The sequence below is a fragment of the Homarus americanus genome, unplaced genomic scaffold (assembly GCF_018991925.1).
Source record: "Homarus americanus isolate GMGI-L3 unplaced genomic scaffold, GMGI_Hamer_2.0 scaffold19318, whole genome shotgun sequence".
NCBI classification, from domain to species: Eukaryota; Metazoa; Arthropoda; class Malacostraca; order Decapoda; family Nephropidae; genus Homarus; species Homarus americanus.
Genome location: NW_024732238.1, coordinates 5,737,517 through 5,753,800, shown reverse-complemented (window position 1 = coordinate 5,753,800; position 16,284 = coordinate 5,737,517). Strand labels below are relative to the sequence as shown.

At 49.3% G+C, this 16,284-nt stretch overlaps 1 protein-coding gene across 8 annotated transcripts in view; it reads left to right on the top strand.

Moving 5' to 3' along the window:
• Positions 1 to 16,284, top strand: part of LOC121868387 (cytohesin-1-like) — a 205,806-nt gene that overhangs the window by 165,280 nt on the left and 24,242 nt on the right. Inside the window, exon 2 of one of the 8 annotated variants that reach the window (XM_042368952.1) lies at positions 7,018 to 7,718. The exons of 6 other annotated variants lie outside the window; for them this stretch is intronic. In XM_042368952.1, the coding sequence (XP_042224886.1) occupies positions 7,509 to 7,718 (210 nt within the window). In that variant the 5' untranslated portion in view covers positions 7,018 to 7,508. Of the gene's footprint in view, positions 1 to 7,017; positions 7,719 to 16,201; positions 16,278 to 16,284 lie in introns of those variants that run through there. One more of the 8 variants, XM_042368947.1, reaches the window with a different exon arrangement.

Below are 16,284 nucleotides of genomic sequence, written 5' to 3'. Positions count from 1 at the left end.
GCGTTGTCAGCTTTTAAGTCGTCGTCTGCTTTTAAGTCGTCGTCAGCTTAATGCGTTGTCACTTGTAAGTCGTCGTCAGCTTAATGCGTTGGCCAGATTTTAAGTCGTTGTCAGCTTAATGGGTTATCAGCTTTTAAGTCGTCAGCAACTATTTAAGATTCAAGCTTTAAAAAAATGTTAGCGGATATTTAAGTTCCAAAGCTTTATTACATCGTCAGCACCTGTACAGTTCAGAATTACGGAAGCTTAATAGTGAAGATACAATGGTGGAACAAAATGGCCGCTTAGTTACGCTGAGACTCTACTGTATCCTTGTCTGGGAAATTAGACTGGAGGAATCTTTGATGATGATCCTCCTCCTCCTCTTCCTCTTCTTCTTCCTCCTCCTCCCCCCTCTTCTCTTCCCCCTCCTCCTCCTCCGCCGCTTTATGAAATTCCTTATTGGCAGGAGATAAGGAAGTGGTTTATTGCCGTTGTAAAAGCTCTCTCTCTCTCTCTCTCTCTCTCTCTCTCTCTCTCTCTCTCTCTCTCTCTCTCTCTCTCTCTCTCTCTCTCTCTCTCACACAGTAGTGAAGTAACAATGCACTTGACTAACCGGATGAGGAGAGAGGCGACAGTGATAATGAACGTGAGTAAGCAGATAGGAAATGAGAAATAATGCTAATGAGTAGTGAGAAACTATTTTAATGAGAAATAAGTAGATGAAGTAATGGTGTGGCGAAATATATTTTTTTTTTTTAGGGATGAGTTAAGGTTACGTGTGTGTGTGTGGCCTGTGTTGGTTGTGAGAAGACAGACATACAGACAGACAGACAGACAGACAGACAGACAGACAGATAGATAGATAGATCTCTAGTAGGTAAAAAATCAAGACAGGAATTATATTGAGAAAAAAATATATCAGGGGAAGTTGTGAGGATGAGGAAGATAAGAGAATATCCAGATACTCTTCCTCCTCCTTACCCCCTCCTTCAACCCCCCTCACCCCTCCCCTCACCCTACTTCCACCCCACCTCACACCCCCCTCATGGTGTGGTGATATTGTGGTACGCGCCGCAGAGATTGATTTCCACGACCCAAACCACTCCTTCCTATCCCTCCTCCCCCATCCCACCCATTCTCCCTCCCTCCCATCCCTTCCTTCATCTCTCTCTCCCATCCCCCCACCCCCCATTCTTCCCTCCACCCGACTCCTTCCTCCAGCCCCCCCCCCTGCCCCAGAGAGGGAAGGGAATAAGCTACCTGGAAATACTGCCTACCTACGTCATCAAGTGTATGATGTCACGGCCTGAATGACGTAATTTCCCTTCGCTGCAGTACAGGTGTGGGCTGGGTCACGTTTGTTGTCTTTCTTGTTGACCGTTGCCTTACCTGTCCGTTGCTCTCAAGACAAATCATATTGAACTCACACACACACACACACACACACACAACATTGGAACACCGGATAGTAACGATAAGGAAGTAGTGGGCGGTGTGATGAACGGAACTCGTGTTATATGTCACGTCCCTAGTTCTTCTTCACGTGTCTCCCCCCCTCTCCTCTCCCTCCCTGGATAAGCCGTTAGTAGAGGACATTTAAGAATAACCCGTGATAAGGCTAGAGAGGGTGACGTCCGGTCTTTATATCATTTTTACTTTTGGTTTTTCTCCTTTCCCCACTTCATTCTTCCTCCTTCCTCCTCCCTCCCCCTCCCCCTCCTCCCTCTTCCTTGAGCTATAAATACCTTATAATAAAATCACATAAAATACCAACATTCGAACCTGTGTGTGTGTGTGTGTGTGTGTGTTGAGTTAATCTTTATATTGTGTGTTTCTTCATCATCAGAGTCGAGGCTTCAAATACACAAGGTTAGATCAGGTATTAGACAGTTTTTTCTCGTTATTTTGATCACCACCAGGTTGGGCCTGGCCTGTGGCTGGGTGGCGTGTTTGGAGTGGTGAGGGTGGGTTGGGTGGCTGGGTAAAGGTGAAGGAGGGATAGGATAAAGGGAGAGAGACACAGTTAGCAATCACTGCCTGGAGAGAGAGAGAGAGAGCGAGCAGTATCAAGGTCCCACAACATCCGTATTTAACCCGCAGGACGCTGACTACTCCACAACTTTTTTCTCCCTTGTATTGTAGGACATTCAGGATGGGGGTTCCTGTTTGTCTTCGGGAGAGGAGATGGTCGACATACTGAGGACGAGGGGGGAGAAGGAAAGGGGAGGAAGTGGGTAAGAAAGGAACGAGGAGGACTAGAGAGGGGAAGTGTGAATGGAGGAGGAGGGGGGAAGTAGGAGAGGAGGGGGGGAGGAGGAAGTAGAAGAGGAGAGAAGAGGAGAGGGGAAAGTAGGAATGGAGGAGGACTTGAAGGGGGGGAAGGAGGGAGGGGAAACTAGGAAAATGAAAACACAAGAGATGATCCCGTGGTTGAGGTGAGGTGTATCACGCGCATGGATCAACTGGACTGTTCTTACTTACAGACGGCCCCGCAGGCACACAATTCACCCGACACTGCTTGGCTGATCAAGTGTATCATGCCGAGAAAGTAACCTGCCTCACCCTCTAGCTCTTCCTCTCTCTTAACACCAATTGGGTAATATCATGTTAAACGACCTCATGATACAGACAGTATCTTGTCCGATTTTTTGTTCTTTTCCGATTATCTTGTGTTTTTGTCCGATTATTTTGTGTTCTGTCCGATTATCTTGTGTTCTTGTCCGATTAGCTTGTGTTCTTGTCCGATTTTGTGCTCTTGTCCGATTATCTTGTGGTCTTGTCAAATTATCTTGTGTTCTTTTCCGATTATCTTGTGTTCTTATGTTCATCCAGTTGTGGGTATTTCTTTAATTAGTCTCCAGACCTTCCGACACCTGGTTTACCTTGGCACACATGCAATCCTCAGACCTGTCACATTCCGTTGGGTAGAATGTGAATGCCTTTGGATTATTACTCCCATTAATATGTTTTCCACCTGTGTCCGTGCGTGTTGGGTCTGGCCTCTTGTACGTCGATCAGTCACTTAGTTTCACCCGCCACACTACCATTCTACTGCATGTCTTCTCATCCATTCAGGTTAGGCAGTAGTGAGCCAGTAGTGGGGTGGGTGGGTGGGGCAGACACTCGTTCTGCTAGCCGTCCACACAAGGCCTGAGTCGGGTGCTACACTGCCTCTGGTCATCTCTCTACCACCTATAATCTACATATTTTTTTACACCGACGAGGCCATTTTTACCATACTGTGGCCGTGGAGAGAGAGAGAGAGAGAGAGAGAGAGAGAGAGAGAGAGAGAGAGATGGCGACGGGGGCGAGAGGAGACAGGTGTGGGGCGCCTCTCTTGTCAGCAGGTATCGTAATGGACTCTCACCTGTCCACCCGAGGCCACAGGTAGACCACTCCAGCTCCACCTCTTCCGCCCGTGTCTGTACCTCTTACCACTACGTACCTCGAAATATGGCGTACCTGTGTGTTTACTACTATAAATACTTATACTTTTCCTCCAAGAACGAGAATCTGGTGAGAGTTTTGTAGAGGTCAGGTCAGGTCAGGAGGGGAGAAGTCAGACCGCTGTAACAGGCCCTAGGTCAGCTTCAGTGCTTGCCTCCAGGGTCCACCTCCACCTAGTATTACCTTCCTCCTCCCTCCCACCTACCCACTCTGATACCTCTGTCCACTTCTTTCTCCCAACCACTTTGACCCCACCCACTTACCTGTCTCCCACCTACCTACCTGCCTCCCACCCACCTACCTGCCTCCCACCCACCTACCTGCCTCCCACCCACCTACCTGCCTCCCACCTACCCAATCTATACCTTCTATCATATAAACCACTTATCCCTTCACCTTCCTCTCCTCCTCCTCCTCGTCTTAACCCTAACCCCCACCCCCTCCCCCCCCAGCCCTCCAGCAGGTGGGTGAAGGTGAATGAAGGTGCGACGCGCCAACATGAGTGTGTTGCCCCCGGGGTGAACGAGAGGTGTAGCGGGCGGTGAGGTGGTGTTGTGGTGGGTCTGGGGTGTAGGTTAGGTTTGTGGAGATAGGTTTGTGTAGTGAGAACTGGTGTACTGACGTGAAGAAGTGTAGCGGTGGGTGTTGTGGACGAAGGTGTTGCGTAGTGTAGTGGTGGAGATGTGGGGTTAGTGTGTGAGGTGGGGGTGGCAGTGACGGGTGGTCTGGCGTGCGGGTAGACAGTCAGAGGTGCAGGAAATCAACTTTGTATGCGACCCACTTGACCGCTTGCCTGTTGCCCTGCTGCTGCGGGCTACGTATTCCACTAGCAGGCACCTCCCTCCTCCCTCCCCTCTTGCTCCACACACTCTCTCCCTCCTTTTTCATACGGGGACCACACCCTCCCCTTACAACAACACCCCCTACACTCACAACAACATCATCTACACCACAACAACACCCCCCTACACTCACAACAACACCCCCTACACCCACAACAACACCGCCCCTACACCCACACAACATCTTCTACACCCACAATAACACACCCAACCTTCACAACAACACCCCCTACACTCACAACACTCCGCCGGACACAACACGGAAGGGTATAGGGCTGTGTACACGAGGTTGTGAGTAATGGTGGCGGTGTGTTGATGTTATGGTGGTGAAGGTCAGTGGTGTTTACCGGCCTTAGTGTGGGGCACCGCTGCTGTGTCCGGCCCTCAAGGTCCTTAGCACCGTGCCCTTCTGCCCCCCCTCCCTCTCCTGCCCACTCAGCTGCCCTCACACCATGCCTGCCTTGTCTGCCTAGCACTCTGCCACCTGGCCCGTCTGCCTTCCCTCCCTCCCTCCATCCATCCTGCCTGACTGACTGACTGAATGAATGTTTGCTTTATGTGTCATAGTCGAGTACACACACACACACACACACATACACACACACACATACACACATACACACACACACATACACACACATACACACACACACATACACACCCTATAGCTTCTTTGTTTACTTGGAGGTCAAAAGGTTAGGTTAGGTTAGATCGAGTGCAGCCGTGTTGTGTTATTGGTTTCCTGGATGAGCCATTCAGCTAGGGCCATCCCTCCCACTGCAGTATCTACATGAGAGAGAGAGAGAGAGAGAGAGAGAGAGAGAGAGAGAGAGAGAGAGCAGCTTCTTAAGTGACAGCCGCGGATCAACCAGACTGTTGTTGTGTGCAGTTAACCAGCCCACCAGTAACCCCTCACAGCTCCTGGTTGGTCAAAGAACTCCTCAAGACGTTCGTGGAAAGTTTTACCTAAATGATAGAGAGTTATTGACTGTAGTGGTGAAGGAACAGTGTACGCAGTCAGCTTGTTTTGTTTTTTTGTTTTAATTGCCTTTGTGGTACTGACATTGTGGTGGTTGTGTTGGTGGTTGGTAGTATATATATATAGAGTGGTGGAGTGGGCCCTTGTTTACCGGTAGTAGTGGCGGTGGTGGTAGCTTGTGTAACTGACTGGTCCTCACTGTCCTGGAGAAAAGAGGAGCTCATTATTCCCTTCCCTTGCACCCTCGCCAATCCTCCTTGGGCACCACACACACACACGTGGTGAGATGTGTGTGTGTGTGTGGTCGTCAGGGCAACACTCACCTACTGTGGGTCTGCCAACACTACCTCTCCCGCGCCACAAACGCTACAATTTGTCTTGTTAATTGTGTGGACTGTTGCTACGCTGGCCACTTAATGATCTGCCCTGATAGGTTGAGAGAAAAGTGTGTGTTGGTGCTGTAAATATCCCCCGGGGCTCGCTCCAGTATAGTGTGTTGTGATATATTTAATCCAGGGAGCCTCGCCACCACACACACACACACACACACACACACACACACACCAGGATCAAAATAACAAGTTACAAATTAAAAAATAAATAAATCTTAAAATGACCTAATAATAATGGTAACCTAATGGTGAATTCTAATTTATTCCAGTGACTAAAATAAAGAGTTGGAATGCAAACAGAAAAACGGAGAGAAGGAAAGAGAAAAAAATATTGTGTTGAAACGTAAGGCCGGGAGCACCCAGAGAGTTTATTTTACCTGAAGGAGGAGGTTGTGCTTGTAATAACCTGCGTGTTGGCAGTGAGGGACGCCCGGGGTGTAAGTGAGGTGTGGGTAGTGATGGTGTTGTTCTTGGCTCACCGTTTTAGCGTTGTGGCGCCGGGGAGGTTGGGTGGTTGGGGTGGTGGTAGTGAGGGTGGTAGTAGTGGCGCCGATGTGGTGGTGGTGGTGATGGTCAAGCCGGCAACATCAGCAGTACAACACGTGGACTTGATTCTTCTTCCTTGTATACCTTTATGGATGTGTGGGGGCGGCGGGTGGTAGCGGAGGAAGTGGTGTTGGTGGTGGGCGGAAAGTGCTGTGGTTTTTGACACTGTGTTGGGGGTGGGGCTCCAGTGTGTGTGTTCCCTGACGCACTGGGGCGAGGGTCACCTGCATTAATCAACACACTCACTCTCACACTAATGCTGTCTCAGGTGGGTCCTTGTTGAGGTCTAGTGCCTGTGAGAGTTTTACCTCGAGTGTTGTAGTAATGTTTTTCTTTCTTGGTCTTCTCTTTTTACTTCTTTATATTCTTCCCCCCCCCCCCTCCTTTATCTTCTCATCCTCCTCTTCCCATTTACCTTTTCTTTTCCCCTCCTTTTCCTATCTTTCTCTACACGTATTTTCCTTTTTTTTTCGGTAATTTACAGTGTGTCCGACAAGATGTAAGACCCAATAGAGGCAACCTAGCGACTGATCTCCCGGCCGATAAATTGTTATTGCTGTTACGGGCGCCAGATACCTCGGTGGGTCGTCCTATTCGTGGAGTCGTGAGAGGGAAACAAGGACAAAGGGGGTCAATAAATCTATGGTTGAGTATTGGTCGAGGGAAAACGTAAAATATATTGGCGAGATTTAAGAAAGAAAACGTATCTAATCAGTGGAAGTAGAGAGGGGGGAGGGAAGGGAAGGGAAGGGGGTGTCATGGAGATATCGGGAATGGAGGAAAAAATTACGCCAAGTTCGTGTAAGTTTAACAGGTGATGGTTTTACAGCGTGACATTTACAGCAGTTCAAGAGACGCCGAAAAGGACTATTTACACTGGTTGGCTCGTAGTGTGGATCAGCGAGCTCGTCGGACACACAACTGGTGAGGCAGGACCAGTGCGGCATTTGTCAGCTACCTGCCTCAACACCAACACCTCCCACCGCTCTCACTCAGCCTTACCCGGTAAACACAACTTGCCGAGGTGTGACTCAGATAAGTGAACTCTTCCTTAAAGTGACATTGTGTCGACGATCTTGAAAGTGGTGATGGAAATGGAAAGAACTAGTGAGTGAAAATATCCCAGATAAGAGATTAATGACCAGAAATTTACTGTGTGATAGTGTGATAAGACAAGGAAGAAGAGAGTGAGGTTTGTGGGTGTATGTGGACGGTCCAAGGAGAGTGTGTGTGGTGCAGCATGTAGTGGGCGGCAGTAGGAGGTGGCACAATGACTGGCGGGTGCCTGGTGAGGGAGTAGTGGACGAGGTGAGGAAGGACATGTACCGCGTGGCGTGGGCGGCCGTGCAGCGCGGCCTGGCCGACGCAATACTGGGTTATGCCGTCGCCCTCTGGAAGCGCTCACGCCCACGCCCGCGCCTCCTGCCCCCACCCTCAGCCTTCGAGGACGAGGACGAGGATGCCTTCTGTGGCCTTCACCATCATGATTGCCCCTGCCAGGCGCACCTCTACTCCACGCCCATCATCAAGGTAACGTGGTGGCGCTGCTCCCTACTTGCTTCACTCACCACTATGAATTTTAACACTTGCTATACCTTACACCTTTAGTGTTTATATAATTAAGATATCCACAGGTACATAAATAACATAGGATGCCTGTAACCAGATATCCTGTCAACCAATACACATAGTAAACATTTAGGTCTGCTCTTCTTTATAATCAACATTAATATTTTTGTTTCTCGTGGCCTTGACACCTTACTTTTATGATAAATATTTATGCTATAACTGATATGGGTATACTCCTACCACAGGTATTACTTTGATTTATGTTATAGCAAGTTAGGGCATCAAATGTGTCATATTATCGTCAGACGCAGATACCTGGCTTACCATAATGTAGGTTAGTTTTGTTATAGCTCGACTCATCAGCGCATAAAAGAAAATGGACGTGAACCATTTTCTTTTTCTTATTTTTATGCCTAACTATAATATATTGTCTTTTTTCGCTGTTGTTTTCATCTCTAATTGAAATGTTGTGTGATAATATTACTCTACATTTAAATTTATTTTATTTTCCATTAAAACATTATTACCGATCTGTGTGGGGTTATCAGCACAAGAGGCAGTTGCTAAATAAAAAATCAACACACCAGTTTTGCCGTGATGTTTGTATAAATATATTGTGTAATTTACTCCTGTGTACACGAGAGCTAAGGAGGCTGTGTTTATTATCCCAGTTGCCTGCACAGCTCTTAAACGTGCCACACTCATTCAGAGGCTTTGCATATTTACTGAGTTTACGACAGAAGTACATTTGCCTTTGTACTCTTGTGACTAAAGGAGTTTGAGGTGTACTGTAACAACAGGGTCGGTAGTACACTGGGGGAAGTACCAGCACAGGAATCAGCTACATACTTCCAGTAGGTATTGTAGCAGCAGGGAGTGAGCTGGAGCAGAGATAAACAAGGGTGTCGCAACTGGCACTTACTTAGCCCGTGATGGAAGCCTGCTCTCTCTCTCTCTCATTTTGAACTGTTTTTCCTCCTCTTCGTCTGATACACATTGCTTCCGGGACCTCCACTTACCCGGAATTCCTTCGTTCATAAGTTGTTGCTGTAATGTGTGTGTGTGTGTGTGTGTGTGTGTGTGTTGGGTAGGTGAGTGAGAGTGATTAGGTGAGTGTATGTTTGGCCGCATGATTCTGTAGTTGTGTGACATAGAGAGGAAGGTGAGAGAGGGAGGGAGTGAGAGAGAGAGGGAGTGAGAGAGGGAGGGAGTTGGTAGGACTGGGCCAAGGGAGTGTTGGCCGTCAGACCCGTTCAGGAGGTAAGAGGGACGAGTGTGAGGAATCAGGGCCGTCTCGTCCCTTGGTGGATCGTGTTGCTTCTTTGGGACATTCTCACGGGTCTAAGAGTATCACCTGTACCTGTTCTCACACCTTTCTCACACACACACACACACACCTCTCACATACACACCACTTGTTCCTCACCACCACCTGACCCAAACCTCTCACCCACTCACCCACACCACTCACGTGCCCACTCCTCTTGACTTACTTTGGGTACTCACACACATACAGTACATATCTTCTTCTCCTCCTAGATAGACTTTCCCTCTCCAAATCCTTCCCAATACCTCCCTCTCCTCCACTCAGCAGCTATCCCCTTTCTCTTCCTTTCTAACACCACCTCCGTCACCCCTCCCCCCCCCTCTCTCATAATGTCACCATCTTCCTGTTGCGTTAATGCCCGTGATAATGATAATGATTCCTCTGGCATTGTTTCCGGGACAGTCTATTTGTGTCACCCCCTCTCACTTTCTCACTCTCTCTCTCTCTTGTTTGTTCTTTCATCATCCATTACTTTTCTTAGGTCTTATTGCTAGATTCTCCGAAGGTTCGTAATGTAAATATTTCCTCGTAAGGTAAATCATGTGTGGATGATGCTCGCTGTGGGTGATCTCTATTTAACGAATGGTACAGAGATGGACGTCCATTATATCAAGGACACCTTAATCACAGAGTGCGACACCATAACACCCCCCAGAGTACGACACCTTGACCATCCAGAGTACGACACCTTAACCCCTCCAGAGTACGACTCCGTAACATCCTGCGGTACAGTATTATCGTACTCAAGGAAATACATCATCGTATGCAACGGGTTAAGAGTTTGTCATCGTACTCTAGAGGTTAAGATAACTTTATCATAGGACTAATACATGGTAATCAGTGGGGGGGTGTCATCTCTCTCTCTCGCCACCACCCGTATATTCCTTGCATTCTAATTTATCGTTATATAATTCTATCGCGATTCCTGAGTCGTAGCAGACGTATGAGTTAAGAGTGTGGTTTGGCAGCCATGAGGGGCCCTGTTTGACGTCAGCATTAGTGAACGAGGAGCAGAAGAATGACGTTAAGAGACCTCACTAACGAGACCTCACCAACGGAAGAAGAAAAATTAAATGAAGTCCCAGATTGACGTCAATAGGAACGGAAGCTACAGCAGGGTACTCGTGTTGACACCGGGAGGTAGCAACATCAGGGGGTCTAGTGCTCTCTCGTGTTACATGTTCCTTGCCTGGTGTAGTGGGTGGGTGTGTTGGTAACTGAGTGTGTGGGTGAGTGGATATGTTGATGGGTGGGCGGGTGGGTTAATGGGTGGGTCGTCGGCTTACGCGACTCCCTCCCCATGATAGTGACTTGGCGGCAGCGGACGTAGAAGTAACCCGGTGTTGTTGTGTTGTCTGGGTCTTCCTGTGATGGGATAATTGGGGGTTGTGGAGGGGTTGGGGGTGGTAGGGGTATGGGAGGAGGTGGTAGGGGTAGGGGAGGGGGTGGGGGTGTTCTTAGACTGGTAAACATGTCGAGTTGTCTTGGTGTACAAAGTTGGTGGGTGTTCGTAATGATTTGGTTGTCTTAAGGACTGTGAAATTTTGGTTGCGTGGACAGTGGGGTATTGAGTGTTGTTTTGGTTGAATGGCCTTTTTGGGGGGGTCTTGACTTTATCATTTGGTTGTCTGGGTTATATAGGGTTATCCAGTAAATTTCTTTGGTTGAGTGTAATATCCTTGGGTTGTCTTACGTATTATATAAGGGGATTTTTATGGTTGTTTCAAAACAACCTGGTTGATCTGAGGGTCGTGTGAGCAGCTCGAGAAGGTTGAGGTGGTGCGCAGGTGAAGTTGTAAAGAAAAAAAAGTTTCCACGCTATTGTTTGGTTCTCATTCACTCCCACCACAAAATTGGGCCCACAATTCGGACGTGTGGGGGGGGGGGCTGCACGTCCTACACTATAGTCTGGGGGAAGGCGGGTTGGTGTGGGGGAAGAGGTGGAGGGAGTGTTAGTTAGGGGTGAGGGAAGGTGGGTTGGTGTGGGGGAAGGAGTGTATAGGTTAGAGGGTGGGAGTGTGGGTTAATGGTGGAGGAGGCGGGAGGTGGTGTAGGGGGGGGAATGGGGGAGGGAGGAGAACCAGTCAGTCAGGATCATGTTGGGGGAAGGTGGTGGGGTGGAGAGGGTATACATACATACATGGTGCCATCAACTCACTGTGCTCGCGTGGGATCCAGAACTCTTGACCTTCCTCACACCCAACTGCCATTATGCCCTTTTTAATATGAATTACTGGAGCAGAGGAGGTGTTCGGTAGTCACGTCTCACCTCCAGGTATGTGAGACTGTAGAAGGGGAAGAAGGTTCGTCTCTTCACCTTCAGGATTTTTTTTTACCTAGTTGCTAAATCGGTGTGTGGACTCGAATGTGTGGGTGGAGGAGAGTGCTGGTGACGTTTGTGTGTGTGTGTGTGTTACTGCCCTCAAACTCATGTCACCACACTACCACTGACGCCCCTTTATCAAACACACACCATTAGCACCTTTACCTTGTCTTATCATGTTTGTCCTCACTGCCCATTCTTCGCACAACTCTCTCTCTCTCTCTCTCTCTCTCTCTCATGGCCTCAATCACACTATCACACGCCTCACTATCAGCATCACTATCTCCCTATCATCGTCAAGGTAAGTTAGGGCCTGGCACACCTTCACCCTCACTGACATTGATGTCCCTGGCAGGAGTATGACTGGCTTATTATAGTAGGTGGTGGTTGATGGTAGTAAGAGATGGTGGCCTGATTCATGGTAATAGGTGATGACAGGGTAGGTGGCTATGGGGTGTGTTGGCGTCACTGGTCCCAGCTGGCCTGACCCACCCACCCACCTAGCTACCACATGACTCACACTATTACTAAGTACACTCACCATCGTCACGCTCCTTACACTAATGATATAAATTAGTGTGAACTGACCGTTGTGTTGGGAGGAACATTCTGGCTAACACAACTGCCGCCCTAGCACCCGGGACACAGAGCCTCGACCAGTTGTGTCCTGTTCAGATGTACCCGTCCATTTTTTTATCAACTTACTGGTATAGACCGGATCCTGACTGGTATATGTTGATGCTACTGTCGACTCCTGGTGGTGTGGGGGAGTGTCTGGTGGTGTAGGGGAATGTCTGGTGGTGTGGGGGAGTGTCTGGTGGTGTAGGGGAGTGTCTGGTGGTGTAGAGGAGTGTCTGGGGGTGTAGGGGAGTGTCTGGTGGTGTAGGGGAGTGTCTGGTGGTGTAGAGGAGTGTCTGGGGGTGTAGGGGAGTGTCTGGTGGTGTAGGGGAGTGTCTGGTGGTGTAGGGAGGTGGTGTAGAGGAGTGTCTGGTGGTGGGGGAGGTCTGGTGGTGGAGAGGAGGGTGGTGGAGGGGAGTGTCTGGTGGTGTGTCTGGTGGTGTGTCTAGGGGAGTGTCTGGTGGTGTAGGGGAGGGTGGTGTGGTGTGTCTGGTGGTGGAGGGAGTGTCTGGTGGTGGAGGGAGGTCTGATCGTGTTTACTTTTACTCTCTCTCTCTCAGAGAGTCTTTGGAAGGTTTTGTCTCACTTGGGTGGGAGAGAGAGAGAGGGGGGGGGTGATGGTGGTGGTGCAAATAAGTGTCACCAGACCTCCTGACATCATCACTATCATCATTCCGTGTATTGTTATTTAAGTCTGTGCGTCCTAACCCTTTCTCCTCCTCCCTCCTCCTCTCTTCATCCTCCTCCTTCCTCCTCTTCTTCCTCCTCCTTCTTCTTCCTCCTCCTCCTTCTTCTCCTCTTCCTCCTCCTTATCATCACCACCATCTTCAACAACTGGTTATCTTGTCAACATTCAACTTTCAACTTTCACCTTCTCCTGTTTCCCTATCTCTTCCTGGCACCCCCCACCCCCACCTACACACCTCCTCCCTCCTGGCACCTGTGAGCGACCGCCTCCTCCTCCTTCCCCCACCCACCCCCGTCTCTTCCGTCACCCCTCTCTCTTTCCCTTCAGCCTTCCACCTTTCTTACCCTTTAACCCCTCTCTCTCTCTCTCTCAAGGTTGGTGTGTTTTGTCAGCTCTCCTCTCTCTTCCTCCTCCTCCTGTCTTATCACACCTTTTAACACCAAAGATCTGTATTGTCATTCTCTTAATTTTTTCATCTTCCTTGTTTTGTTTCTTCTGTTTTGTTTTTCGTTTTCCTGTTGCGTCACACACAGCCATGTCGTAGTGGGTTTGTGTCACAGTGTTGTTATCTTGTTTTGATTCAAGGTAATGCTGCGTCTCTCTCTCTCTCTCTCTCTCCCTCTCTCTCTCTCTCGTACCCGTTTTCTCCGCCTTTCTCTTTTCTTTCTTCCTCATTTCGCTCATACTTTTAAGGTGTGTGTGTGTGTGCGCGCACGCTCCTGCCTTACTGCCTCCTAGAGCTGCACCGCCCCCTCTACCACCACCTTCACCTACGAATCACCTACATCACCCCAGCAACAAGAACTAGTGGCATCAAGGAGAGAGAGTCACCTGGGCCACCTTTTTCAGGTTTTATAATGGGCGGGTACTAGGTGTTGACGCGGCGTACTAGGTGTTGACGCAGGTACTAGGTGTTGACGCGGCGTACTCACCTCCTCGCCAGTTAGTTTATTTCCCGTGAGCCAGCTAGTCGGTGCAGGAGGATGTGGCTAGATGGCGTGAGACTGTAGTGATTGATGGCGTGAGACTGTAGTGAGTGATGTATTGGCGTTTCCCTTTCAAGGTCCCCGGCGTAACTGAGGTGCAGGTGGGTGAGGGTGGTGGGATGGGCGAAGGTGGGTGAAGGGGATGATCGTGGTGGTGCAGGTGGGTGAAGGGACGGTGTTAACCCAAGTGAAGGTGGAGGTTGGGGGCTCTGAAGGAAGAAGGGGCGGGGTATAGTTTCTTCTTGTTGCCACAGTGTGTTTGTGTTCGCGCGCGCTTGTTGTTGACACATAAGCACTTTTCCACACTAAGATAAGCTGCGATTGTCGTGGTGTGGTAGAGGAAGTAAGAAATGTCATGGGGTTGTGTGTTAGAGCGAGCCTTGTGTCATCTACCCAACACTGTCTCCATCTCACGGTACACACACGTCTATTCGGTACTTTGGTGACACCGGGAATGTGTATGGTTGGGATGTGGAGGCGTTGAGGGAGGAGGAGGAGAGGTCTAGTTGGTTTATCAGGTGGGGGCAGTGAGGTGGTGTTTGTGCTGGGTGCTAACTGACCCTACCGGCACCACCACCGCCACCGTATCACTGTAGTAAACACACAGAGGAAGAGGTAGGTAGCACGCCCCCACAAGTCACTACGACCACTTGTAAACACACCATAAGAAGCATCATACACCATAACGTCACCACAAGTACACCTAAACACACACAGCTGGGGTATCATTTGGTCTGATCAAACCCACTAGACCAACATTTACCAGAGGAAGACAGGCTCCCTTTGGAACCGACGCCAGGTAAACACGTGTCTCTCATGGGTCCCTCACGCCCCCCCACCGCCGTCCATACCGACACGTCCCGTCACTTACCGCAACACACGAAAAACTATTGACGTCTAAGGTCACCCAAAAAGTGTACCTCAAGTCTTCACGGCACGTCTCTTCCTCCTCCAGCTGGTGAGGTGAGAAAGGAACAAGTTAATGTGTATAGATAGAGACCAACACATCAGGTGCTCATACGCGGATTTGTCACGTCGATATAAATACACATGAATCATCGAGTCGCTCAGGCTATAGCTAATCCTGTACAAGTATATCCCAATCATGGAGGTGAGACTGCCTGTGTATTTTTATCCTCTGGTAACGTGATGACACATATAGTCACCTAGGAAGCGTTGACTTAGTGTTTAGTGGACAGTAACAGTGACGCATAACCACCCAGTTGACCCCGGCAACACCCACACAACACCCCCCAAAATCTGATCTTCTGAAGACCGCATAACAAATGATAAACTTTCAAACGTTTCAGTACACTAGTTGCCTCTACAGCCACCCGTCTTTAATCCAGTGTGTGTGTGTGTGTGTGTGTGTTTTATCAAGTATAAACCAGGAAACACGTGATAAGCTGGTAAGTCTTACTGCTCTGGTTGGGAGGTGTGACCAGACGGAGTGGGTGAGGTGGAGGTTGGGGCGGGGAGTGTTGGGGACGTGGTGGGGGGTTGAGGACGTCGGGGTGGGAGAGGGTTGGGGACGTCGTGGGGAGGTGGGGGGAGGTTGGGGTCGTGGTGGGGTTGGGGACGTCGGGGAGGTGGGGGGGGTTGGGGTCGTGGTGGGGGTTGGGGACGTCGGGGGGAGGTGGGAGGTTGGGAACGTCGTAGGGGGGTGGGGGAGAGTCTTTAACCAAGATGAATGAGCTGCGTGCACGACCTTCACCCACGACCACTTGATGACACCTGGAACACGACCACATAACACCATATAGGTCAATATCATTTGACACCATAATAATGACACATATGTATTGACACCTTGACGGGAATTACATGCAGTCAGCCGCAATGTTGACACACACACACACACTATTGAATATTACTTTCCTACGTCACTATGCCGTGTTTAGTGTATATTTCCCCCTCCGTGTCCCCCCTACCTCTTGCCCCACCCCCCCCTTCTCACCTACAGTATGCTGGTCAGGTCACAATATGAACCACCCAATTTTTCTCTCTGCCATTTTACTAAATAGTTTGTGGCTTTGGTTGGGGCCTCGGGGCGACGCTGTGGTGTAAATAATTTCCGTTTATACTCCACTTTTTCACTGGTTTAATAGTTCCGTCTTCCTCATTGGTACGTTGGTGTTATTGCGTCACTGAACCTGGATGGTGATTGGGTTGAGTAGTCATGACGTCAAGGTATGTTGCTCTGATTGGTGGACTAAGGATACCATAGGTACCACTGGCTTGTTGTTATTGGCTGTTGCCGCTTTGAGTGTCATGAGTGATGTGGCAGGGAGGCGGCAAGTGCGGGTCGCCAACTTTCTGTGATTTTTGAGGTGAGTGTTTTTATTTGATTAGTTTTTACTATAAGGAATCAGAACCTATACCCTGAATGTCGTTTCTTCCTACAGAAAGATAAACAACCATTTGACAGGTGTACACGGTCGTGAGGATATGTGTAGACGCGCGTGTGAGTGTGTTTGTGTGTGTGGCAGCGAGGGTTGAAGTAGTACCCCGTCCCGTCCGGACCTCAGTATCAGCTGATCCGTGCTAGGAGACAGACGCACCGACACGAGTTCTTGACGTTTGTC